Source organism: Myripristis murdjan, chromosome 19, assembly GCF_902150065.1.
Source record: "Myripristis murdjan chromosome 19, fMyrMur1.1, whole genome shotgun sequence".
Classification (NCBI taxonomy): domain Eukaryota; kingdom Metazoa; phylum Chordata; class Actinopteri; order Holocentriformes; family Holocentridae; genus Myripristis; species Myripristis murdjan.
The window spans coordinates 19,363,548-19,391,309 of NC_043998.1; the positions used below are offsets into that span (position 1 = coordinate 19,363,548).

The 27,762-nt window shown below is 40.4% G+C and overlaps 2 protein-coding genes across 3 annotated transcripts in view; one reads left to right on the forward strand and one right to left on the reverse strand.

Moving 5' to 3' along the window:
• Positions 1-84: 84 nt before the first annotated feature.
• On the reverse strand, positions 85-9,490 carry acbd4 (acyl-CoA binding domain containing 4). Of its 2 annotated transcripts, XM_030078665.1 has the most exons (11): positions 9,264-9,490; positions 8,353-8,490; positions 7,100-7,220; positions 6,113-6,197; positions 4,585-4,702; positions 3,961-4,107; positions 3,263-3,360; positions 2,514-2,724; positions 2,198-2,418; positions 2,049-2,108; positions 85-1,370 (listed from the first exon to the last, which is right to left on the reverse strand). In XM_030078665.1, the coding sequence occupies exons 3-11, from the start codon at positions 7,192-7,194 to the stop codon at positions 1,242-1,244; spliced, it is 1,164 nt and encodes a 387-aa protein (XP_029934525.1). In that variant the 5' UTR covers positions 7,195-7,220; positions 8,353-8,490; positions 9,264-9,490; the 3' UTR covers positions 85-1,241. The 2 variants fall into 2 exon arrangements, with proteins under 2 accessions (XP_029934525.1, XP_029934526.1); XM_030078666.1 differs by lacking the exon at positions 8,353-8,490.
• A 2,666-nt stretch (positions 9,491-12,156) lies between these two features.
• Positions 12,157-27,762, forward strand: part of LOC115378070 (1-phosphatidylinositol 4,5-bisphosphate phosphodiesterase delta-3-A-like) — a 29,396-nt gene continuing 13,790 nt past the window's right edge. Inside the window, exons 1-4 of the mRNA XM_030078194.1 lie at positions 12,157-12,470; positions 19,494-19,549; positions 21,047-21,158; positions 26,802-27,030. Coding sequence (XP_029934054.1) covers positions 12,380-12,470; positions 19,494-19,549; positions 21,047-21,158; positions 26,802-27,030 — 488 coding nt within the window. The 5' untranslated portion in view covers positions 12,157-12,379. The remainder of the gene's footprint in view (positions 12,471-19,493; positions 19,550-21,046; positions 21,159-26,801; positions 27,031-27,762) is intronic.

Sequence of the window (27,762 nt, forward strand, 5' to 3'; positions counted from 1 at the left end):
AAATTATGACTGTTTGGATTCTGCATTACAAGAGAATCAAAAATATCAGATATCTACCACAAAGAATTCATAAACAGTTAAACCTTCTATTCAATATATCTTTTTAATGTAAGCTCCATTATCATACATGGTTGATCGTACACCAACAGTTGAGAAAACAGTTCCAACCACTGTCGTCACACTTGTAATTTGAATGAATCTTACAACCCAATCACAGCAGGGCGCAGGAACAGCTCTGGATCAACAAAATCAGATGTTGCTTACATTTCCACTAGAGCTACAAACCCAGATACGGAAGATCGCGATGAGCTGAATTTGCAGTAACACAGTCACAGATTTAAATTAAAGTCACAGGAGATGACGGCAGACATTCTTAGACAGTCATCTCAAAGATGATGCTGAAATGACAAGTGGAGCAGCAGCCAAAACAGAACTGCACCTCAGTACTCACAGCAATCCAGCACAACGTAGCATAAGAAAGATGTCCACTCAGAACCAATGACTTTCACAGTTTTGGTCTATACTGCAATTAACACAGATTTTAGACGGTGGCCTTGTGACTGAATTCACTGCTTGACTGAATGAGAAGACTCACCTCCTCTCAGATGTGAACAGAGACAAACCTCGAGATGAAGAGCAGGTTTTTTGTTGCATTATGCTGTCTGACATTTGCATTACATTAATGACACTGTTTATTTTGTGTTTATTTGCATGTTTATATCCTGTATATTACCAGGCAAACTGAACTTACGCAGATAACAAAAACCAACAGGAAACAGGACAAGGTGTATTTATGCCTCACTGACTGGATAATAATGATGTATTCTGATAATATCTCAGTCAAGTTTTCCATAATAAGTGTAAGCACTTATTTGGGTTTGATAAAGATATAATGGGATAGCTGAAGTAGTTAGCTCCCAAAAAAGTGGGAGTCAGGCGCCAAATCAATAATTTAAACCAAGATTAATGCTTATTAGTAAGAGAGACAAATCGTTTGAGGAACCTGAGCTGAACAACAGAACCAAATACATTTCTCTCCAAGAAGACGGATAATTCATAACAAGTCCACTAAATCCTCTCCCCCTTTGTTGTGCATACAGAATCAGAGATGGTCTTTCTCCCAAAGAGGAAACCCTTCTCAAGAATTCATGCTGGGATTAATCCTTTCTTCAGTAGATATTAAACTTCTTTCACTGATGGATTCCTACAGACGGATTGTTGAGTGTCTTCGTCAGTCAGCCTCATGAGGAGATGTGATTTCTCCTCTGGGCTTTCTTCAGCAGGAAGACCAGGCCCTGAGCAACAAACGGCCATAAGAGCAGCAGGAGCAGCGTCTGACCAGACACATCAAACGGCCACCATCTCTCCTCCTGGGGGAAATTCAAACATAATCCTTTATCATTACTAGGACCAACAGCAACAAATGATTTTTTTTTTACTATGAACTAGTAAAAATGACCATATGCTGGTTAAGAGGATACACATTCCTATGTGCTAGATGAATGAAATCTGGATACATTTAGGGAAAAAATGCTTTTCCCTCTCTGGTTACACAACCAGACACCCATAGCACCCAGCACCCATAGATTTCTGGGATTCCCCAATGTTTTCTTAGTTTTGCTTTTCTCTTAAGTGAGAGGAAATTTTACAGGTGGTCAGGAACACTCTTACCAAGATGAGAAAACAAAATGTCCACAAAGCATTTGTACAGCACAAGGAAACATTTACATTTTAAAATCGAAGAACATAAAAAAATGCATTTAATCACCATCACTTTGGGTATTTTATGTTTTAGAGTAGTTATAAGGATTAGATTATTAAAATAAGAATATCTGACAGCAGACGTTTGAGAGTTCATTGAAATAACAGCAAAAAAAGGCCTACAGACTACACAAGATATTAAAAAATAGTTTGATTTATCATAAAGCACACCTAGTTAAGTACAGTTTTGGATGGTTAAGAAGAGTTCTTTTCAAACAGAGAATGAAGAGAAAATCTAAGAGAAACTTCAGAGAAAGTTGTAGCATCTGGCCCCTTGTCCTCCTTACCTGCTGTCCTGAGGCGGTGGCAGCGCACTGCAGGCATGGTCTCCAGTCTGCACTCTGGGCCTGTCGGACACAAGACAGAGGTGAGAGAGCGCTAATGGGACAGTCGGCTCATAGCTGCACGCTGGCTCTGCAGCTCTGAAGGTGCTTACATGCGTGGCGGCGAGCCTCTCCACCACCTCCAGCCTGTCCATCACACTCCTCATGTCCTCTCGCAGCCTCCGAAGGGCCAGGACGATCTGCTGCTGCAGCTGGGCGTCCTGAAGCCTGTCTGCCCCGCCCTCAGAGCCGTCCCCTCCCCCACGTCCGGCCCCGCCACCTGCGACGGAGGCCCCTCGACTCGGCCGCCTCGGACTGCCCTGAGGAACTCCACCTGTGGAGCAAGACGGGGGCCAAGGTACAGTCAAGACCAGCCCTGCGTGCTGCTCTACAAAACAAAACATTTTCAGAGTAGTGCCAGCGGCTTACGTTCTCTCCAGTTGTGGTATGAGCCTTCCCGTCCAGCGTCCCGACTCCTCCTGACGGGTCCCTGATCCTTCCCATCCTCCGCCCCTTCTCCACCTCGACCCGCCCCAAACTGCCTCGCCTCCGGGCCGCTTTCCAGCGGACCGGACTCAAGCAGAGATGCCTCCAAGTGCACGTGGCCGTTCTGAAGACCGTTGGGCTTGACAACTTCGACCTGTCCGTGGAAAACCTTTATCTTCAATCTTTAAAATCATCAATCAAGCTGCTGAAATTTCACATTAGAGCTGAAACAACTCTGTCAATTGATCAACATAAACTTTATCAATGGTCAACTAATCACTGAGGTAAAAAAATCAAAACATTTTCTAATTACAGCTACATTAAGATTACTAAGATTGTTTTATTTATTTATTTATTTTGTCCATTCATGCTTTTATAAAATTACTACATTGGAGTTTTTCGGCTGCTGGTCAGACTAAGAAAGCAATTTGAGGACATCACTTTGGGCACTTGGGCACCTCAAGACATTATTTTTAACTTTACACACTAAACGATTAATCAGTTAATGCAAAAACAAAACAAACAAAAAACAGATTTATCAACAATGAAAATAACCATTAGTTGTACTATTAGTTAGTTAGTTAAAATATTTTGCATATTTGCTGCCTTATTATCTCATTGTATTCTTGACACAACCTGCAATGGCTCTCTAGTTAGCACTAATGTTGGTGGAGCACAGGAGGTGGTCTTACCTTGATGCTGCTAAGCTGCTCCACTGAATCCACAGAGTCGCAGAAGATCTCGCTCTCCGAGTCGCTGGTCAACACCAAGCCCTCGGACACACCAGAGTCTGCAGGAACGCAAAGTTTGTTCAGATGGAAAAACTTTATTAGGAGAAAGAAACTCTCACTTTAATTTCATCATTCAGCATCTCTTCATTAGAGAGAGACCAGTCTGCAAAAGTTTCATTTTGTTGTACACACTGGTAGTTGCTCACAAAGCCAGTTTAGTTGACAGCCAGCTAAAACAAACCTGAATACAAATTATATACAACTCGCATCAAAATGAGCTGCCAAACAAATGGTCCTCCTGTGGTTTTGTAAACTACATGCTGCTGATGACTTTAAGAAACTAAAACTCGTGTTGGTAGAGAGGACTGGCACAGACTGTGACATCAAATATGCATCAGGTGTGAAAAGAGGACAGACATAAAATACGGTACAGTACAACAAATTCATTCAAAGACGTGTTTTTGCCTTCACCTCCTGCTGGGGAAAGTCTGATGGCAGCTTCTTCTCATCAGAACCACAATGAATACAGGAAATATGGCTCCCTTACCCCACTACGGGCCCTAGGCAGGTACACGATGTACTGCTGGACTGTGTATAAGCCTCATGCATGAAGCCTTCCTAACAGCTGTTGTGCAAAGGCAGAGAGGTTCATTACCCACCCTGCAGGATTGTGTTGGCATTGGAGTCCACGGGCTCAGAGCTGGACTGTAGAGCTGGACGCTCTGCAGAGGAAGACTCTTCTTTAGCATTTTCCTCCTCCTCCTTCACATCCGACACGCTCTCAGCCCGCTCACTGCCAGTAGCATCTAATACAGACACACACTTTTATCATGTGTGCACACTGTGAGAGACCCAATCAACAAGTCACCAGAGAGCCATTTCATTTCTATACAGCTGAGCGAATTCGCCAGTCAATTTAATTCACATTTGGAATTCGTGTGATATCATTATCGTCGCTTGTTTTGCAAAATAGCTTGTTGCAATGTAAAATGTGGTTCAATTGCAGTAAATGAGCTAAACATTCAAAGTATTCGGTATGGTCCTTTAAGATCACTTTCCAGTCTTACTCACTGCATTTAACCTCATGCCAACATAAGAGAGGCCTACTAGGGAAATTACTTTATAACTGCTTTTTTTTTTTTTTTTTCGTCAGCATCATGAGGTGGGTCAAACCAGAAAGAATGGGAAGCATTTTACAGCAGGTGTAAACAGCACAACTTAACTATAACTATACTTCACTGTTTATTGGAGTATTAACATGCTGAGTCACTCCAGAGCCTGACCTCTCAGCCGGAGCAGCACCTCTGGCGGCCGTGGCATATCATCAATCACCAAGTAGAGAGGCTCAAAGTGGTGGAACAGCGAGGCGGTCTTCTCGTTCATGGGCATGGTGTCGATGACCTACAGAGGCATGGAAACCTTTATTGACTGGTAACCTGGCAGCTACATTTGCATACTCGCTAAATTAATTGGATATGGCAGCAGACAGACTTTTTGTTAATGATTTATTTATCCAGGGGTGTTTTGAGCGAGCGCGCCTGCTTTTTTAAGTAGCGCCCTGCCTCGAGTCCTATAGTTGATCTCATTCAGAGCTGGGAGCTGCCCAGGACAAGCACAGTGGTAGCACCAGTTGGAGGTTCAGTGTTTTGCTGAGGGCTGATCTGGCACCACATGTGGGGGATGTGACAGCATTCACTTTTCACATTTCACGTTTGCTGCGCATCTTTTCTGTCTAAATCACAAAGGATGAGACCAAATTTAATGTCCTATCCACACTGATTGAGAAGAGCCCTATTTCCTCAAATTGTATTTTGGAGTCAGGTGGTGGTACAAGCGGTACACTGAAACCTCAGGCAAAAAAAAAAAAAAGCCAGGAAAGTAAAGTGGCCAGATTCCTTAATGGAAACTTTCAGTGGAATTGGAGAAGACTGGCCAACCAAGAAGTCTATGAAGTCTAATTTCACACATTTGCCCTTGTTTCTTAACTGCTAAGACAAGCAGACAAAACACCCACTTCCCATAGATAATCCCTCACTGCTTACTCTATGAGATGTCTGTGGAAACTGTGACTGTTTTTAAGCAACACACCTTGATGACTGACTGAGTTGCACAGATAATGTTGATTTTATATGTGAGAAAGCCACTCAGAGATAGTTTTCAAATTGGGAGACTGATGGGGTTTACAGTTAAGGCAAAATGTCTTGGAAAGAGCACGTCAGCCCTAATACAGAGCATCCTTGTGCTGAATATTTCCATCTGGTACAGAGATCTGATGATCGCAAACAAAAAACCAGCTGACCAACATAGTCAAAAGCGCTAAGAAAGTCGCATGTCGTCAGCAAATGTCATTGGGTGACTGGTATAATAAAGCTGTACACAGACAAAAACATCTACAAGGCATCTTTTGTTCCTAGTGCAGTAAGAATAATTAGCCAACTGATCCCTCAATACATTTGTAAATTATCTGTTAACTGATGTTAAGATGTGTTACTGCAATTGGCTGGATAACAAAGACATTTTTTTTTCTTGGACTGATGTGTATGTGTCTTTGATTGATATTATGCATGAATTAGATAAATATATTTTCAAACAATGCCTGACCACTAATCTCTCTAGTCTCCTCTCTACATCTCATATCACTATCTGACTATGTTTAATTACAGTCAAATGTGCACTAGGTCAAACAGGTAAACTCACTGTTCTTATTACTATTTTAAATTAATACATGAGCAAGACATAAGCTTTTCGCTGTGCTAAAATATTCTGCGAACTTACACTGCCGGAGTTCAAGTCTATGAATTTGTCTTTTACCTCCTGTGCTACTTTCTTCATCTCATCCACATATGCAGCCATGGCGCTCTCACTGCTCATCTCTCCCAGGCGGCTCCACGCATCCCTAGTGGATACAACAGTCAGTCAAGTAAAGATTTACCAACACACAAGAACTGACAAAATGATTTCTTACGCTTGTGAAAACAAAGAAATGCACTGGGAATTACAGTAATTAACATCTATGATAGCATATATGTTGTAGGTTGTGGTGGACAAACCAGAGACGGTCTATATAGAGAGATATTACATTTACAATAATATGTGAGGTCACCTACAGGGGGCGATGTAGAGCACTAACACTGGGCTTTATAGAGTTAAATAAACAGCAGTCGATGAGACTCCACATTTTTTTCCACTACGCACTGGTGAAAATGACCAGACACTGGTTAAGAAATTGCACTTTTCTATGTGTTTAGACAAATGAAATGAATGAAAAAAAAAAAAACAGTCAACAGCACACAGCTTTAATGCTCATGCAAATCTGAAAATTCCTGAAATTGTAATTTTACGACCATTGATTTCATATCAGCTTATAAGTATGACTTGATTATAAATATTAGTAGTCCAGTTAAGAATAAATATTTGGTATCAAATGTTGTGATCATTTCCTTCCATCTGTCTCAGCAGTTGGTGGCCATGGTTTAGCTTTCTCTCTCTATGGGCTTTGGGCAAACTGTGAAGCTTGAACCTCGTGATTAAACACTATCCTGCTACCACACCAGCCAAGGTCTTGTGCCTTATGTCTGGCTCAAATGTCTCTGAGTAAAACAAGGAACCTCTCCCTGCTCTCTAATTGCTCGGGATGTTCCACAATCTTCTTCAACCCAAATGCACCCTGGTGGAGAACAGCTAGCATGTCTACAACCTAAAACCATCAAAACCGTGTTTATATTTGACTCCACCCTGCCCCAAGTACATACATACATATGCATAAATGGGCGCGTATGAACAGAAACACAAAGAGACCATTTGTAGCGTCCCACGGGGTCCCAGAAGCCGGGTCGAGACATTGTGCAGGGTCCACACACAGCCTGCTTGTACAGGCTGTAGAAGCGCAGCATCACCTCGTAAGAGGGCCGGTACGAGCCTGGAACATAACACACAGTCTTATGAAGTTTGTTTAACTTTTTGTTAATTTTTTCTCCAGTTGGACAAGGGAAAATTGGAAAAGATCACAGACACAGACAAATCACAACACAGAAAATATAAAATCTCAGCTCTTGTGGTAAAACCCATATGACTTTGGAGTTGTGTGTTTAGGTTGGCTCAAAAATGAAAAGTGGCAGGGTATATTTTCTTTATGTGGGAGTGAACATCAAGCTGCATGCAGAAATATGGCAGTTTGACATTCTGTTGTTCACACAAAGCAAAAATAGCAAGGTCGTACACAATGACTTACGACTTTCTTGATTATTAGGGGCCATGCCTTAGGTCAAACATTGACCCAAGTCGTGACGTAACACTTCATTGCAATGAAATGTAAACTTTAAAAAAATATTGAATGTATTTAGCAAGTGCTGCTTGGTAATAATGTTTGTCAAAGTGTTTGGGGGGTATGAACAGATGCAGTTTCCCTTCCATTAAGAGAAAGAGAGGGGGCAGCATGGATTAAAATAAAAACAAAAATTTTAAAAATCGTCAGAAGCCACTCTCCCATTCACATAACATAATAAACCAAGCAGCACTTATTTCAGTTTCACCTTCAAGAATTGGTTCACTGCACCCAGAATCTGTTTCCACCAAAAGATAGTCTGGAGGATGGTAACAAGGAGTATAAACCGATTTCGAGTTGAGTTTTTGTTCAAATTAAGCTTGATGGGTAGTTAGATGCCAAATTAAACTGGAGAACCGACAGATTGGTATAAGTCTTATGCCTACATGTTAATGGCTATTGCCTCAAAAGTAATAGGATATTAAAACAATATGTTTTTCAGCAGAGTTTGGTGTTGCATTCTCCAAAAGAAAATATTAAACCATAGTATTGCAGCTGCATCACAACCAGGGTCAATTCTCCCTGGTTGAGACTTGATGTGTTTGACACTGTATACTACTGAACATCATTACAAAGAAGTGTGGATTTTCAATTTGACCCCACACCAAACACCAAAAATACAGAATCATAAACCTGCACAACCCTTGCAGCACCGTCCTACCATCACATGGTGTCTGGACAGCAAACTGATGGCTATTACGTTGCAAAGCCAGAACAGGATACAAACCATTTTAGGGAGGTTATGGATGACATCCACAGCAGCCTGAAAGCGCTTCTGGTGATCAACTGCAGGCTGTGCCATGGCTGGGACTGGCATGCCACTCTCACCTTGTAAATCTACCAAGCTTGGCGAATGTAACCAGAGCTGAAAGAGCAGAAAACCACATCTGTAGGCTGCAGCCTTAGCTAGAGACCCCGAACAACAACAACATAGGTAAGAGACTGGGCTACAAACACAGGTAGCTTAGGTTAGCCCTTATTGTATATTTTTAGTTTTTTAGTCTTCATACTCTTTATTGTATATATGTAGCCTTTATTCTTTTTTTTAGTTAACTTTATTATATGTTTCTACTGTTGCTGCTGGAACACCAGAATTTCCCTGGTTTGGGATCAATAAAGTATATCTATCTATCTATCTATCTATCTATCTATCTATCTATCTAGTGGCTAACGGACGTTACGATACGTGCCATCGCCTCCGGTGCTTGGCAACCAAACTCCATTCGCATATCGTGTAATTTGATATTTGCCTCATTTGTCACTGGAGCCACATAATCCGTATAACACAATTTATGACTCCTCTTAATCAATAGGTGTCTCTGTTGATTTCGGCATAAGTAAACTCCCCCAGCAGCACTTATTTCTGTAAATTATTAACTTTTAATGGTTATTTTACACTGCATGCCACAGGCTACCAGATTCTAAATATTTAAAACGCACTTATTGTACTCCTTGATTCATTTACGCCGAACAGAGGAGCCGACGATAGTAATAAAGAAATGTCACAAGTCATGCTCTAATAACTTGTGCATTCACCTTTGCCGCTACGCAAAGAAACATTAAAGTGGAGGTTTTCTGGACGGAGTTTGGTGTTATGCAGGGGGAGGACTGTGCTACGCTAGCAGTTAGCTCGGTTACCTCACTCGCTGCTCGTCCTCTCAGTGGCCATGACCAGCACGCCGCACACAGGTGGTTTAATTTGGGCCACAAAGATCACAGACGGATCCGCAACACGGCGGAAACGCTCGGGGCGACGGCTCGGCGCAGGCCCGTCGACTTTTCTCCACCTAATTTGACGGAAAAGTTTGTTTGCGATACCTCCTGTATCCTATTACTTTCAGCCAGAGAACTGACTTCCGTGTTAGATCACATGACAATTGGATGGCCATGCCTACTTAAAGTGACAGTTCTAATGTAAAATGACAATAGCAGCACCAGCAACAATAACAACAATAATAACAATATAACAGCACTTTATTTCACACTTTTCTGATCAGTTGCAAAGCGTTATAAAGCTAAAAAAAAAAAAAAAAAAAAAAAAAAAAAAAAGTAATATGTAATATATGATGTAATAATAATAATAATAATAATAATAATAATAATAATAATAATAATATCAAAGCAGTGAAAAATCATCATCAGGTCTGTGATATAGCTTGATGCCAGCTAGAGTGAGTGCCTTAAAAGTGATCAGGCCAACCTGAAAACCAATAATTAAACAACAGCAACCTAAAATAATGACATTCACTGAAATTTCAGTTTATTCATCCATGTAAATTACAGAGTTATATAGGCCTATCAGTTAGAGGGCATCATGTAATTCCCTGTGCGGTCTGGTTTCATATGATTTCAGACTATTATTGCCTGACACCATAGAGAAATTCGGGCATAAATCATAATGCTGCGCCATTGCCCTAATTACGGGGGACAGTAAATAGGGATGACCTATTTTCAGTCTTTCCATCATTTGCTGGCTGTGATTTTGTTCAAAGTTGGAGATTAACAGACCGAATATAGACTGGAGTTAAGGTTATTTCACTTTGGGCACACGAGTGTCTTTCTCCAGGCTATAATCCGTTTATACTCCCTCTGCTGTCAAGTTTCCAAAAATATACAGAATTACCGCGGAACCTCGTTGACTTTCCCTTCAAAATAAGAGACTGCAATGTCCGCGAAGGAAAAAAAGAGAAGAAAAAGATGTATCAGCATGCTCATAATAAAATAAAGTCAAAACAAGAAAAGTACTGTCAATCACAACAGATTCTTCCTCAAATACATTCTTTCATGGACTTCTACTGTATGGCAGTCAAAAGTGTTTTGTCCATTGCAACAAAGACTTGCCTAAAGAATGAATGAAAATTGCCAGAAATTTATTTACAAGCTATATTCATGAAAAACATTTGTGTCAGGGGAGCATTCAGGACCCAAGTTCCTTGATCATTTCTGGAACTGTGACTAATAATTTATCACACATTCCAAATAATAATATCTTGTCACTCATTAGTCGCCGCTCCACTTTGTCCTCAACAGCTTATTCTGTGTATATCAACGGGAATAAGAGTTATGGGCCAAAAACCAAATGATATTAGACACAGAATTTTTGCTCTGCAGAGGTTTGAAAACTTTTCACATTAAAATTCTCCTATGCATGAGACTACAGTAAATCCCTGTTTTATAACAGTTTGTCCCAGGGAATCCAACTTGAAATAACCAGTATTGTTAGATATGACCTTTCTTCATTTATTTTATTGTATAGTACTGTTTTTAGCATGATAAAAATCGGTGTGAGGTCATGTTATTGTACATGGTTTGCATTGTAGTAAACAGTATTTGTAGTATCAGATTAATGTCATAAGAATATGGTGTGCTAAGGAGGCACAGATTAATGTATTTCTTCATCTGAAATTACTTTTGCTTGATACTGATCATAAAGAGCACTAGTTCATGCATTTTTGTAAATGTAACATTTTCATATGTGTATTGTTGTTTTCAAGTTAACCCATCTTTTTACTTACCATTACGTTATTTATTATATCACTGTCTCTGTTATTGGTGGGGACTGGGGAGGTAACAGAGGGTTAATGGAAATCTATGGTCCTACATTCAAGCATACATATATATATATATATATATATATGAACATATGTTTGTTTGTTTGTTTGTAAGGGAGCATGTATAGTGTTAATACATGAATTAATAAATAAACTTTTTCACACCCCGGATCCCAAAGTTGTCTCTCATTAATCCCCGGTCAGCCACTTGAAGTGATTTTGCCCTCTGGACTCTGATATAAAAGCATATTTTGGTTTGTGTTAATTATGGATTTCTCTAGTTATGATATGCATACCTGTGAAATACATGCAAAGTGGTGAGATTGAAACACAAGGTTAAAATAATCACTCATACATATTTTTGTGTCATCACAATGTGTAGTGAGTGAACCCTTTGAAGCCTGAGCAAATTCTCTTGATTTCTTTCTAACAGGCAGGGAAAAAGATGATGAGCAAATGAGCAAGAAATGACCCAAAAACGAGTAAATGGCATTTGTGAAAAAAAAATTACAAGAAAATTCTCAAAAAAAAGGCAAAAAATTAAGCAAATAAATACATTATTGTCAATAATAATAATAATGATATAATAATAATAATAATAATAATAATAATAATAATAATAATAATAATACTAAGAAGAAGAAGAAGAATTCTGTTTTCAGCAAAATTATCAGAAAATTAGCAAAAAAAAAAATTGCCTGAATTTTGCAAATAAATGGCTTACAAAATCACAAGAAAATTGTATTTATAATTTTTTTTTATTAGAATGATATATTAACAGGTCAGTCCAGTGATGCTGACCTAATTTCCCTGGAAGGCAGGGGGGCCTCCCCCCTTCCTTGAAAACCAGTGCCACTGTCCAGGAACGTCGCTGAAGGTTTAATTTGGAAGGCGTCTGCAGGAAGGGGTGTTTCTTCAGCCTCTGTGCGGCTTGACTCTGTAAATCCCACCTCAGTGACATCAGCAGGGTGAAAGGATTGGCCAGGCTCCTGTTTTCCCTCAGATAAAACCATGAGGCTGTGCGAACCGGTGCGGACACTCTCACATTTTCCTCCAGAAAAAAGTCCCATTCATCCGGTGATCCAGTAGTGCGTGGCCGCTCGACTGCCGCCCTCACGCCGCATCAACAAGATAGGGGCCGGCCGCGGAGAGGAGAAGGAGCCGGAGGCGGAGGAGAGACATTAAGCGCGGTTTCCTTGCATCATGTTGGGCAGTCGGAGGAAAGCAGCCCCGGTGGTGAAGAACGGAGCCGGGACGTCCGACACAAAGACCACGGATCCTCTGAGGAACCTGGGTATGAACTGAGAGTATGTGTGGCTGTCTGATCATAACAGTGGCTCTGATACACACAGACAATCTGAGCAGCTCCGTTACCCAGCCCGCCTCCCTCTGTCTGTCCTTCTGTCTGTCTGCACGGCTGTGGCTGTCTGTGGCTTGTGTTAGCTCTGCAACACTACCAAATTATAGTTGAAACAAATATTGTTTAAATTGTAGGGATCCTCAGCAAAATCAGGAATAGTAATAACACGAATAGCAATATGTGACATCTAAACAATTTAATATTTGGTCCTAAAGCAAAGCAAAATATGTTTCCATACCATTTTCATACTAGGGCAAAGAAACTTCAAATAAGGGGTTCATGGCTTGATGAACGTCAGTTTTGGGGTCCAGAAGATGAAAAAGTTTGAAAATCTCTGGCCTTGTGTAGTTTAACTGATGATGTAAATGTTTTTTTCCCTTTTACTTTTATGTTTTTTACCGTTTACCTCCACCACATCCCGTTGACTGGCATTTTATTACACGTAAAGATACTGAAGTCCCTACGAGTGCACAGCCACTGTGTTACAGTATCATGAATGTTATCATCAGATATGCAGTGGTGGACAAACCCAGACAGTTTACTTTCTTTGCAGGAGTAGAGTTTGCTATTTTTAGGCTCACATGGCTAGTGAGTAGTAGTGTCAAACTGATTGAAGTTGCATGAAGATATTGTTATTATTGATGAGAAGACATAAATTCACACAGTTCTGAGATTAGTTTTGATTTAGTTCATAGTGATGGTTGTTTGCTTTATGATGATCACTGACACTGAGGCCATTGTTTGCCAAGCTTTTTTTTTGACAGCTACATCAGTGGTGATCATGAAGTGCAATGTTTAGTGTGCTATAAATAAACTTGGAACTTACTTAGGCTACTTGGCTCACTGGGCTTTAAAAAAAAAAAAAAAAAAAAAAAAAATCATAAATCCAGAAAGGGAAGGGTGCAGCTCTGTCTGACACTGTAGAGGTAGACTAGATGGGTATAGTGTGATTCTCAAATACAAAGACATTTATGAGAATCATACATTGCCCACGCTCTGTATTTCTCACCTACGAGGGACAGATTTTTTTCCACAGTTTTTCATGTGGATTCATAGAATTTTCATGTGCAGAGTTTATTTTAAGCATATGTCTCCAGAGGGTAGTAAAAAATCTTAAAAAAAAAAAAAAAAAAAAACACTTAGCTGACAAAACAGTGCAAATGTATTTTGAAATCCATCAGCCATTCGCCAATTCCAGTTTGCTGTTCTGCAAGGAAGAGACATGTCCTTGTCCAGACTGGGAACTCTGGTGTCCCGCACGGAAAGACTAAACATTTACCAGGTGGCCAAGCAAAATTCCTCCTGGGAGATATTTCGGGCTTCCAGGTTTAAGGCGACTTTGCACAGCACACTGTAATAATAGACAAGCAGCGGTGCATCTTGGGGTTTGTGTGCGTGGATGGGGATGGGTTAGTCAGTATGTTTCCACGCCCTGCGGCAGGCACCTTGGTTCACATGGCACGGGGGTTGTCATCTATCATCAGTGTATTCCTTTGCATGAGCCTGAAACATAACCAGAGCCATGAGAGTCTTTGTCCCATTGACTAGCAATGGAATGAATGAGCTTATTCAGCCTTTAAGCTGCTTAAATGTTTTCTCTAATCTAACTAAAATGTGTTAGACATTACTCCCACCTTCTAAAAAATTCATCCTTTTTCCCTTCTTGCACAAAGTTAAGTTGTCCCCTCCACTTGCTTAGGGCTAATGTTTTTTTCAAGTGAACTCTGTTATTGTGTTAACACACATTAACCCTAACCCTAACCCTAACCCCCCAACCCTAATAACACAAACCCCCTGAATACAGTGCTGGGGAATATTTTTTAGGTTCCCATTTTGTGCTATAGAGTTGGGGAACATAGGACCCTGGGAACTAAGGAATGACTCTGTGAGTTCGTAGCCAAAATTTGTGCCAAATGAATTCTGCTCAGCCTCAGACAACCAAGCTGTGCATTTCGAGATGCAACATTATTGCCCAAGAACTGCTCGAAGTATCAATATGGCTGCCGCAGGGTGTGGTACATAGTGAAAGACCTCTGATCTGCCCACTTACAGTTGGCCATCCACACACAGTGCATCCCTACCAGTGGCAATACAAGCCTTAAGCCTTTCTAAATGTAAGGCAAAAGCCTTGTAATACTAAGGTACAATTTGGCTAATCCAGCTCTGTCACCTCAGTACTCAGGCTCACTGCACAGGGGTTTCATTAAAATGCAGAGCAGCATCGTCCACAAACATAGGTTAGCTGTGATGCAGCAGTCTGGCAGCAGTTTTCCTGGTAGCCTATCCCAGCTCAGATCAGGTAGACATAATGTTTGTGTCTTCTAGCAGAGTGGTCTCAAGTGTCCTCCAGTGTCTTCAAGTCTGGAAAATACTAGGTGTCTGATGATTCATGCAGTCTGTTTTGGTGCTCAAATTTGTCCAATAAAACTTAAAAAAAAAAAAAAAAAAAAAAAAAAATGACAAAAACAAATGATAGATTCTGATTGTGTAGAAAAAATGTTTTCACATCTACCTTCAGTTTTGTTTTGTTTTGTTTAGTTTTGACTGTATGATTTTATCTTTTTAAAAAGCCTGTCATTCATGTCTTTGTGCAAACAAAAACAACTTCAAATGGCTTTAATCTTGAGCTAATGGCCTTTACTGAGAGAGGTGTTCAAGTGGAGTTAATTAAGACACTTACAGAGAACTAATTAGCTCTGAGAGACAAGTCTGCTCTCTACTGCTCTCTCTCTCTCTCTCTCTCTCTTTCTCTCCCTCTGTGTGTGTGTGTGTGTGTGTGTGTGTCTGTCCTTTATTCACTTTATTAATTTACAGTATGTGTGTGTGCAAAGGGACTCCGGGCATCAAAGCCAGTCTCATTGGCTATGATAATCTGTATTACTCCACCCAACCAAAAGGTCTCTTGTAGGTCTACAAGGCATGGACCTAACTTTTTACATTACTCAGTATTGGTAAAAGAATTCAGAGTTCACCACCCACTTTTATTTTTGGGCCTGTAAAATCATTTTTAAAATAGAGGAGCGCAGATCTCCAGCAGGCGTATCTCTGATTCTCCGGTGCTCGGACTTAATTTTGAAAAACAGGTTTTTCAAAAGTTTTGAATCACCGCAACCACAAGAGGTCCTTGATCATATAGTCATAACTGCGCACCAACAGGTTCAGTAGTATGCACAATTAACTGTGGACAGGATGTGGATAAACACACACACAGGGACAGAAAAAACAGTGTTTTCCTTTCTATTACAAGACTCATCTGAACAGGAAATATGGGGAAAAAAGTTTTTAATATGCAGCGCTCATGCTAAAAAATATACTACACAAAACATTTTGCATGTCAGTCTGTGGATGCGCAGCTTCGTAGGTATGGGAATACTGAGGTGTGGTCCAGTGTGTAACACCAGCATGTAGAAACCAGCATATAACCCTGCTTCTAATGGAGAAGCATGCCACACAACATAAAATCAGACAGACAGTGTGGTACGCTTACAGTGAAACACAGTTTTGTGGGCAAATTGGCCCAGTGACCTCAGCCTCTAGCTGGCCAAACATGAGAATACGCCATGTACGAGCGCTGTTAGAAACCACACGTTAGACCAGCAGCAGTCGGTGCCACTTTCCATTTGATTGCAGGCAACAGCGCGGCTCATCACATTTTTCTCCTGGCAAGAGTGTTTCACATGTCTGTGAGGGTGCCAGGCCAATCTGTTTATAAGCCACCCTCTAATGGTCTGGCTGTCTTCCCCTGCACACACACACACACACACACACACACTCACACACATGCACACACGTACTGCGCAACCACTCCCACAGTGAATTTCTTCCACTGCTGCAATCTTTCTGTCCTTACTTAGCTTACCTCTGCACACAGAGGGGTTAAGATGCAGAGGTGGAAGTAGCTTTTTTGTGTACTTGTCGTTATTTGAGTATTTATTAAGGCTGATAATTTTACATTTACTTACAGTACATTTTTGCTTACCTAACTACTTTTTAAATCACTTACAGTACAGAGTAAAAAATGTTGGAGACTCCCCATAAGCGTCAAAAACAGGACCATCACAAAATCTTAAGCAATGAGCAGTCAATCAGCGAAGATGAGAGGAGGAATCTGGATTAATGTTGTTGTTTTATTTTATCATTGCCAAATTTTTAAGTAAAGGTGTACTATGACAAGGTTTAGAGTGTTCATGGAAGCCATGACGTTTAGACTCAGCTGGCAAAACTGGCAGTGGAAAAAAGGGGGAAAATATCAGTAAGGCCCTATAGACGCATCCATCGTTTATAGATATTTAACTGAGCTACTTTTTTCATTTACTTATGAAGATTTTAACAGTTGTGCTTCTGCTTCTATGGAAGTAAAACATCCGCAAAGTAACAGTCCTTCTCCTTGGGTAGTAACTCTTTTCCACCGCTGTTTGTGTACATGCCTGTGTGTGTGTGTTTCCAGTATCAAGACTCCTTTGTCAGTGTAGTGACGCAGCCCCTCCCAGCCTACAGTGACACTACTGTTTGAGCTGCTGATCTCTGCCTAGTCAGCATGGGACTCAGCGCTATCTGACAACCACCACTGTGACTTTTATGGATTTCTCTTTTGGCTGGAACTGATTAACACGTTCTAATTATGTGCTGATGGGCTTCTCCCAATACACATATACACTCACACACATGTGGTTTATGTTGGTCTGTGACAGGCGTTTTCAAACGTTTTCATCTTCTGAACCCCCCAAGTTGACTTGTGAAGTGATTTTGCCCTGCAGGCACACTTAGACCAAGAGATATTTCAATTTGTGTTCAAATACCACTCACAAACATTTAAACACAAGAAATCTGATCCAGCATGACTGATCTGACTTTTAATATATATCATTTATTTATCATATTAATAATTAGCATTGTGAACAGATAAATACATAAATGCTTTCTTACTATGACTTTGCTCAGTTTAATTTTTTTCTTCAGTTTTTTTTTTTTTTTTTTTTTTTTTTTTTTTTTTTATAAAAGTTCTCAGTAATTTTTGCTAATTTGCCCATTGTGTTTTTCCCCATGTTTCTGAACAAAATCAAGTGAACTGGAGCAGGTTTCAAAGAGTTGAACTGTTTCAATGTCATACCTGAACTCTGAGAAATCACAGTGAGATTAAATGAGAAAGAAGAACATGTAAAAACGACCCCTCATACATTTTCTGCATTCTAACAATTTCTAGTAAATTAAATAGCAGAGATTATTCTTCATTTTGCTGAGGACCCCCTTGAGGTCCCTCTAGGACCCCTGGGAGTCCCCGGGTCCCACTCTGAAAGACCCTGGCCTGTGATAAGAAAGCCACGGTGGCCCCCCTTCAGAGCACATTTCTAGATAAGTTGCATTCCACACACCTTCCAGGTCAGCACACTGAGCAGGGGGCGTCTCTAAGTGGAGCAGCACAGCAGCCTGCTGGGTTGGGACCATCCCATGACAGGTCTCACATCACAGTTCACAGCTTGTTGTTTAATTTGTCCCCATATTTGGTGCTGTTCATTGCTGTGGCGTTTTGCACTGCGCCTCCCGGAGATCACCCGGCAATTAAACCGTATTTCCAGTAATGTCTTGTTCAATGGATTTTCTGGCGAAGAAATATTTTCTGTGCCCCCATAACCCTAACTAATTTTCTTTTTTTTTTTTTGTATTTTATATTCATCATTTCAATATTACGGTTATAACAGTAATATTTACGGGGAAAACAAGGTCACACAGAACATCCCAACAATGCCACACTTTAGATTTCAAAATATCAAACCGAACAAGGTGTGATGTCATATATCCTATCTACATTTTTTTCAAGGTCAGCTGTTGATATGTTTCTTCATATCCTAATGACACAAAGAGCCACATCAGAATGTTTTGAGCATTGCCATTGATTTCCTAAACAAAAAGGAGAAGCAGGTAGTTTTTTTTGTATTGCAGGTAATGATGCTGTTCCAGTAGTTCCTTTTTTAATATAATTTTTTATTGCCGTTCCATTACTTCATCAAAGTTATGGTGAGCAGGATATGATGTTTACAAGAGCATTTAGGAGTGAACTCCGTCAGTTCACTTATAAATATTTGTCCCAGCTGATTTCACCATCAACCTTGTCATCTATCACCGATGAGAGTGCAGATGCTTCCACTTTTCTCAGTTGCCTCTTGTTATGATATGAAGTTGTTTGGAAATGTAATGTTTGTCTATATCATGAAAACAGGGTTTAATGGAGTCAAATTTCTGAGTAATTTAGGAAGTAATTTGCAATGTAACATCTTTAAATTCGTCAGTTTCATGGCCAAAAATCAGGGTCAGAGGTTCCTGCAGAGTTTGATCTTGCCAGCGCTTCACCGTTGCCTAAAAAACGTATGAACATCTGTAATGTAGCGAGACACGTCTGCAGCCTGAAACATTGATTGACGGAGACACAATCAGCTGAAATCCACATCTGCTGACTCGCATTTAATTGTTCATCTGGCGAGACAAGGGCGTCATGTCTCGCCAAAAGCACTTAGCTAATTGCAACATCCTTTCTCCACTGTAACCTGAATTACCCCGTCTGTCCACTCATGCCCCAAACTATCACAAGCTTTATGTTTCTCTCTTTCATATCACCTCTCTTCTTCTCTTGCATGTTCACAACATCACCCCCCCCCTCCCTCCTCCTCTCTTTCTCCCTCTTTCTCCATACCTACTCATCCTGTTTGGCATCCCACACCCGACTGTTGGTTCAGGACCACAATGTCAGAATTACAGAGCGACCACATGAACTGCTTCGGTCCAACAGATGTATACACACCAACCCCTTAATTCTCTCTCCATTCATCCTCCCTCTTCTCCTCTCCTACTCTGTCTGCCCTCGTTCAGCCTCATCCAGCTCAAATCAGACCTCCACAGATACTGCTGCACATGTGTAAAATCAAATTCAAACTTCCTGCTCTCCCCCTCTTTCTCCTCTAGGAGTGCATGATGATGAAGATGTGAAGCTGATGATGCAAGGCTCCAGTATGGTGAAGGTACTATTATTATTATTATTATTAGGCTATTATGACTATGATTATGAGTATGATTATGATAATTAGTGGTAGTAACAGCAACAGTAGTTGTAGTAACATTAGTAGTACTTGCCACTGACACTAACAACAAGTAGAAGTACTAGTAGTAACAGGCCTACGTGTATCATTAATAGTAACAGTAACACTACTAGTATTAGTAGTGGTTGTAGTACCAGTAATACTTGTAATAGTAGCAGTAAAAGTAACACTACTTATAGCAGTAGTGGTAATAGTTGTGGCAGTAATGGTTGTAGTAGTAGTAGTACTAGCAGTAGTAACAGTAACACCTGTAGCATTAGTTAGTAACAGTAACAGTAACAGTGATACTTCAATTGTAGCCTTATACTACTTACTTGTAACGTGATACTTGTAGTATTAGTAGTGGCTGTAGAACTAGCAACAGTAACACTTTTAGTATTAGAAGTAACAGTAGTACTTGTAGTTGTAATGACTAATACTTGTAGTATTAGTAATAGTGGTCTGTAACAGTTTTACTTGAAGTATTAGTAGTAACAATAACAATAACAGTAGCACTGTAGTAGTAGTAGTAGTAGTAGTAGCAGTGGTAGTAGCAGTAGTAGTGGTTGTGGTGGCAGTAGCAGTACTACTAGTAGTAACTATAACATTTGCAGTATTAGTAGTAACAGTAACACTTGTAGCATTAGTACTTGTACTAGTAACAGTAACACTTTTGTATTAGAAGTAACAGTAATATTTGTAGTTTTAGTAGTAGATACAGTAACAATATCACAGCATTATTTGTTCTTTACTACAAATACGTTAGTACTTTGGCGGTAGTTTAGTGGTAGTGGTAGTAGCAGTAGTCTTAATAACTGTAACAGTTGCAGTAGTAGCAGGGGCGAAAATCCCATTTCATTATTGGGGGGGACAATAAACAGCAAAATTTCAGAGAGTAATTCCTGGGGGGGACATGAAAAAATTGCTGTCTGGCACGACTGTACCTCCCTCTTTCTCTCTTACGCTCCTTTGAAACTTGCCGTACAGCGTTGAGCCCTCAGCATGTTCATATGTTTTAAATAATGGTATTAAAAGCAATAATCTTCGAACCAAATTTCTTTGCTCACTGTTCTATTTCCACTACAGTCCATCAAAGTAGCTTTACAAGCACTAGAAACTCAAAATAAGCTCTAGAACTAGAGGAAATACCTTGAATAATCCAACTACATCAAACTATTCTTCAAAAAAACAGATTTATTGTAGTGTCAACAAAAAACAAAGCAAGATAATGCATCAAATAGTGACATACAGTATATAGTATATGTTTAAGCTGTACACTGTCCCTTTTAGATTAAATAGTAACAGCAAAGCTTGAAGTAGTTGTGTTAGTAGCTGCAACAATAGCATTATAGTATTACTAGTAGTAGTAACACTTGTAGTAGCAGTAGTAGTAGTAGTAGTTTATGTCAGCAGGCTCAGTGCTGGTGATCATGTCTGCAGGTCCGCTCGCCGCGCTGGCAGAAGAGACGGACTCTGAAGCTGCTGGACGACGGCGTCACTGTCTGGTGTCAGTCAAACAAAACCTCCAGCCGGGCCAAGGAGCAGCAGTCCTGTAAGTGTGTGTGTGTGTGTGTATGTGTGTGTGTGTGTGTGTGTGTGTGTGTGTGTGTGTGTGCTTTTGTGGTTCTATACCCACTAGAGTAAGGGGCTATGGGCCTTGCAGTTTTAGCATAAGTGGTTGAGGATTTGCATTTAGTGTGAAGAATATAACGAGGACTGGGTTCAAGTGAGGATAAGGGGAAGCTTAAACACCATTTTCAAGAGGTTATGTCGGGTTATGAAACTCGCTCCACACATAAATCATTTTCATTTCAAGGAAAAAAAGACAGAAAACCACCAAAGATTGCAGGCTTTTTCCATGGCAACAGCAATAAAAAAAATATAGTTACATTTTTGGGTTTTCTAGCCCTAAAATGAATTGTAAACCAAGATGCCAAAATATGATTGTTTGTTTATTTTCAACATCCAGGCTCTTTTTATTTGATGAATAAATATTGGAATAAACCTAGAAGACACAAATATACATGTGCCATTTTGCATTTGGTTGACAGCCTTTTCCAAAATGTCCTGCAGGGCCATGGGTCCACCCAGATTTAGCACAGGTGGCACCAACAGGACTCATACCCCTGCTCCTGGCAATGCCATGCGACTCTATAGGCAACACAGTACAATCATATTCCACTGCTCACAATACATACATGTTGCGTATGCATGTCCTTATTCATTTTGCGACCCCTTGAAAATCACCTCAAGACTCTGTCAGAGGCCCCAGCCCGTTGGTTGAGAACCAGCTCCATATGGCATCACGAGCAGGCCTGGTGGTCTGACAGGGCGTGTAACCTGAAACATGGAAATACGGTATTTTTGTTACCTATAATAGCACCTTCTGCTCTGTGCACGCAGAAACACAAACACACACACTTTCTCTGTCTCTCCCTCTCTCACACACAGCTACTCTCCCTCTCCCTTACTATCCGAGGGTCACACACACACTGCCTTGATTATAGTGCTGATCTATTTTGAGGCCGAGGCTGCAGCCCATCCCTGCCGTAGATCAAACAGCCAGATTACAGGACATCCTATGGTCCTGAGGCCTGTGGTCTGCTGCTATATAGTTACCATACAGCTCAAACAGCAGGCCAGCCTCCCAACTTAGATACAGTACAAGACCTTTAATTGCCACAAGAGTAGATTTCCTTGTGATGTGGCAGTGAGTATATGTATGTGTATGTATGTGTGTGTGTGTGTGTGTGTGTGTGTGTGTCTTGGAACCTCTACTCCTACCGCCAATAGCTGGGTGTGTATCTAGCTTCTCTTGCTGACACCCAATAGTTGTGTTATCATTACAGATGTGTCCCCTCCATATTAAGGAGCTAGATGTACCCGAACATCAGACAAGCTTTGAAACTGGGACCTACTCCCTACACACTCACACACTCACACTCACAATGTGCTTGTTCATTTCATTTTTCTCTCTATTTATATCCATTGTTCTATGTAAAACACTTTTTCGCCCACCCTGGTAGATAATTAAATTTGACTTGACATGTGCACAGAGGAAAGTAGGGAGCTCATTAGTGATGTTCAGTGATCGGTGTTACCATGCATTCAGACTATTACTATACTATGACTACTATATATAGTCATAAAGATTAAGCCCTTTAATATCTGTATTCTTTATGGAAAATGTTTGCCTACTCAGACAAAAGATTAACTTAATATTTTTTTCCCACCCATTCATTTCCATTCATTCCACTACGATATGAAAATGAGCCTTCAGAGACTTCAAACTTTCTTCATACCGGTATTCCTTTACCGGAATGAAGTCCTCCACATTAGTTTTCCTAGAAGCAGCAGCACTGTTGTGTTTTGATGAAACAGTCCCTCCGCTGGAAAATAATCCCTGGGGAACCGATTACTTTACACAGCCGGTTAGCCCATCAGTTCTGTGGTTTATGAATGGCGACGACTTTGTTAGGCATTGAAGCAGAACATTATAAGGTGGCTGTTTCAACCAGAAATTCAAATTTGAAAATGGAGGGATTTTGATTACCCCCCCCCCCCCTCCCCCCCCCCCCCCCCCCCCCCCCCCCAAATTATTTGCAAAATAGTTTGTTACATGTGGGTAAACTGTTGTAAATGAGCCAAACTTTCAAAATGACCAGCATGGTCCTCTAACCTTACAGCTGACGAGACAGATTTACAGGCCAAAAGCAGATGCTAAAGCTAATGCTAGCCTGTTGTGTGAATATCAATCAACTGAATAAATGTGAATAATAGAAGCTCATATCGACTGTCTACAAGTAGTGTTACTGACAAAACGCCCACAAGGAAGTCCACGCTTGTAAAATTGTCTTGTAGATAGATAGATAGATAGATAGATAGATAGATAGATAGATAGATAGATAGATTTAATTTATTGATCCCAAACTGGGAAATTCTCATGTTACAGCAGCATCAATAGAAACCTAAAATAAAGTTATGCAGAAGTATATACAATAAAGACAATAAAGACTAATGATATATTAACTAATACTAAGACTAATGATATATGAAATGTGAAATATACAGATGGTAATAACTATGAAATATACAGATGGTATTGAAGTATACACATGGTTGTAATAGATAAAAAGAGTTGCTGACATTGTGTGGCAAAGTGGGAGAAATCATATGGAAATAGCAAATCCTGAGTTTCATGTAGTAAGGGATGAATGCTTTGTGTCATAGCACATTTGTGTAAGTTGAACATTCTTAAACTTTTCCTTTTCGCGCATCTTGGCCTAGAATGGTGTTTCCTGCACAGGGACTGTCCCCTGACCATACATTTAACAGCTTGGACCCCTTAGCAGCCCAGGGTTGAAAATGTCTCCATAGCCTACTTTAAGGTACCCACTTGTGCATCATCCTTATGGACAACATGCTCAGTATTCTGCGTCCCTTCTCTCTGCATACTGTAATTCTTTGTCTTCTGAAATATGTCGCCCACACGGTGCACAGAGCCTTGTTGTTGCTGCTGAAACCATTAGCAAATAGAGCTGGACGAGCACCAGCCAATATTTGATCAGTGGGGATACCGTGTATTAATCTGGTTTATTCAAATTTGTCATACAGTATGGTGTGATTGTTAGAGGAAACATATTCATGTAGACATTTGCGTCAAGGTGTGCTGGACGAACAAACAGGTCCAAAATAACAGACACGCGGCGGTGTTTGCAGGCCAGAGGCAACATCCTCAGAGTGCTATTCGGAGGAAACCTTGCTTGCTCTGAGTGTGTGTGTATATGTGTCACCGACCCAACCTGCATTCCTAAAGCTGACAGCTCACCTCTGCAGCAAAATTTGTCACATGGGGTTGTTTGTGTCTAATATTAAGGATGAATTAGAATCAACACCAGTATGTCACCAGTGTAATTAGTTGGGAAGTGTTGGCGCTGTTACAGCATGGAGGTTTACCCAACAAACTGGCATACATTGGGAGCTATCATATTTGCTACCAGTGGAAAATGTATAATTGTAATTGGTGTGTGTGTGTGTGTGTGTGTGTGTGTGTGTGTGTGTGTGCCTACGCAACGCAAAACATCGACTTCCACAACTTCCTTCTGATTTTCTATCACAGGAACAGGGTGGCTGAACACTTTGCAGTTCAAGTTGTTTTTATTGCTGCACAGCACTAGAAGTGCTTGGATATTTACACACAAAAATGCAAACTGCAGTGCAGTAGATAAATAAACCAGAACTGATATCTTAATGCCGCATTATGCTTCATAGATTAGGACTGACCTCTCTAAGTGGACTGCATGTTAAAGCTTTTTGCTTGTGTGCTGTTGAGGTGTGTTTGTGTATGTGTGTGTGCGTCTGTGTGCGTGTGCGTGTGTGACTGAAAGCCACACCACCTTAAATACACACTACATAATTATCTAGGTAAGACATAATGGCGTAAAACACAAAGGATATTTCCTGAGTGCTGCTATTAGTGCAGCACTCACTTAGTGCAGAATGTAAATAAGGATAGTGTACAGGGGTGTAAAAACATAACAATGTATGAATAATAAACATGAAAAATATGTGTTACATGAATGTGAATATGTTTATATGAACAAAATGTGACCTACATGGGGTTACCCTCCAAAACCAGACCCGCTGGTGACTTTTTCTGCAGTCCAACTGTGCAGAGAATGAGAGAAATGGAGCCGTTGTGTGAAATTGTGTGTGAGTGTGTGTGCGCGCCAGAGTTAGACAGAGATAGATGAAAAGTGACAGCTATGATTGTGTAATGTGTGTTTGTTTGAGCATGGACTTGTACTGTGGTGCCTTTGCAGATGGGTGAAGGTTCAATCTCTCATCATCTCTCATTCATGGTGGCAATTGTTTTTCTCTTTACCCTCCCTTGCCTTACTTCCTATCTCTCTCTTTCTTTTCAAATCAATTCCATGCGCTTCACTGGCATGAAAGGAAAGGAAATTATTGCCATATTGACATGAGGTCCCTTATTTGTGTGTGTGTGTGTGTGTGTGTGTGTGTGTGTGTGTGTGTGTGTGTGTGTGTGTGTGTGTGTGTGTGTGTGTGTGTGTGTGTGTGTGTGTGTGTGTGTGTGTGCCAGGCTATCTTTGTGCCTGGGCACCGGGCACTGGAGTATCTGGGTTGCTGTGTAATGAGTTCCTCCACCATGATATCAGTAATTTAACCCTTTCAAACCTGAGCAAATTCACTTGATAATTCTCAAAAACATCATATATTTAAAACTAAGCCACATTCTCTGAATAGGGCACAAACACTACACAGTATTGTTTGTAATATGTATCTTTTGTAGGTAAGTTACAGGTTTCTAGAATACACTGTGTGCTGAATGTAGTGATTATCGTTCCAAGCAAACCAAGCAAATACAGTGGTGGAGAAAAGTTTTCGGACACCCCATGCATTTGTCAAATATTGCATTAAGAATCACTCTTAGGTCTTCAAGTGCAATTTCTTTTAGTACAGTCACAGCCAAAATACTAAACAAATCCTAAAAAAGCCATTAAAAACTTAAAATTGATTGGTTCCATAAAAATACATAAGAAATTTTGAGTATTGGGTCATTTTGGTACCAGTGATGAAGGTCGTTCTTTTTATTAAAAGACACAATTTTTGTTGCCAAGCTTCGTGTCTATATAAAGCCAGCACATTTGAAAGTTCTTCAGACACAAAAATGGCTAAAACAAGGAACCTAATGCAGGATAATGTGTATTTGTTTGTATCTGTCTAATGCAGCCACACCTTTTGAAACACAAAAAAGATTTTTCCACAAATATTTCATGATAATATTTGAGATTGGGAGATTGTGGAAAATTTAGTCCGAAAACTTTTTTCCACCACTGTAAGACCTAAATGTCCTAAGCAGTAAAGTCAAGAGCTAAAGAACTCATCTAAAGTGACCCAACCTGTCATCTGTCTTGAATTGCAGAATAGCAGAAACACATCAGTGTGCTATATTGCTTTCCCCCGTCCTTGACCAACGCCAGAAGTTTTCAGACAGTGTGCCCCGAGGCAGAGTCAAAGAATTTAGAAATGTCCAATGCATTTAACTCAGGCCATTGCTTGGCCTCATTACATTTAAGACAGGAGGGTGTCCATAGTACATAACTTCTAACTTCTTCTCTATCCTTTTCCCCCTTTTTCATGTTTTTCTTTTTACTTCACGGCCCCCTCCCAGTCTCTGTAACAGAGGTGGAGTGTGTTCGGGAGGGTTGCCTGTCGGAGACGTTGCGGCGGGTGGCTGGCTCCGTGCCCGAGGACCGCTGTTTGACCGTGATCTTCAAAGGTCCTCGCAAGAGCCTGGACCTTCTGTGCCAGAGCCAGGAGGAGGCGCAGCGCTGGGCCCGTGGCATACGAACCCTGAAGGAGAGGACTGAGAACATGAGTCAGACGGAGAAGCTCGACCAATATCCTGTTTGTTTTGCACACTGTACGGGGGGATAATAGCTGTGAGAGTGACGCTTATGATTGCGATATTTGTTATTATACATTTTCTAACTGGAATCATTTCCAGTGAATTACAGTGAAATTAGATAATTAGCTTTTCTTTATTTTTTTGTTGGGGACCCAGTGGAACCTCCTCCTCCTTGCTCCTCCTCCTCCCCTGAACTCACTTTGAGAGCCAATAGTGAAACAAGTCCCTGTTTCAATTTAAGTGATAACACAACAGTTATCAATCCAAAAACTTTTACTTTTGTCATCACTTATCTAACTACTGTGAAGTTATCAAAATACTACAAACATACTATCCCAACCCTATTTCTTTAATGATTTGCCTCGTATTTAATCATCATCCTCTCACATTCCTCTGACTTTAATAAAAGAATGGCAAAAACCTTTGGCTTTAGCACCGTCTGGATTTCTGAATATTGAAAAGCGAGTAAACGACCTTATTCTGATTTTAAAATGAAGCCATGGATGGAACAAATACAGTAACCAGTTACTGCAACAAATAATAATATCACTATTGAGTCATGATTAATATACTGAGAAACTGTTAAGCCAACCCAGAATAATTTCATCAGCAGGACTTTCTCTGGACAGTTTCCATGTCCCGTGATGATCTAAATGTTTTGGAGGCTTTTCATCTCACAAGAATAAATGTCTGAGATAAATTTCTGGCTTTATGAGGCTTAAAA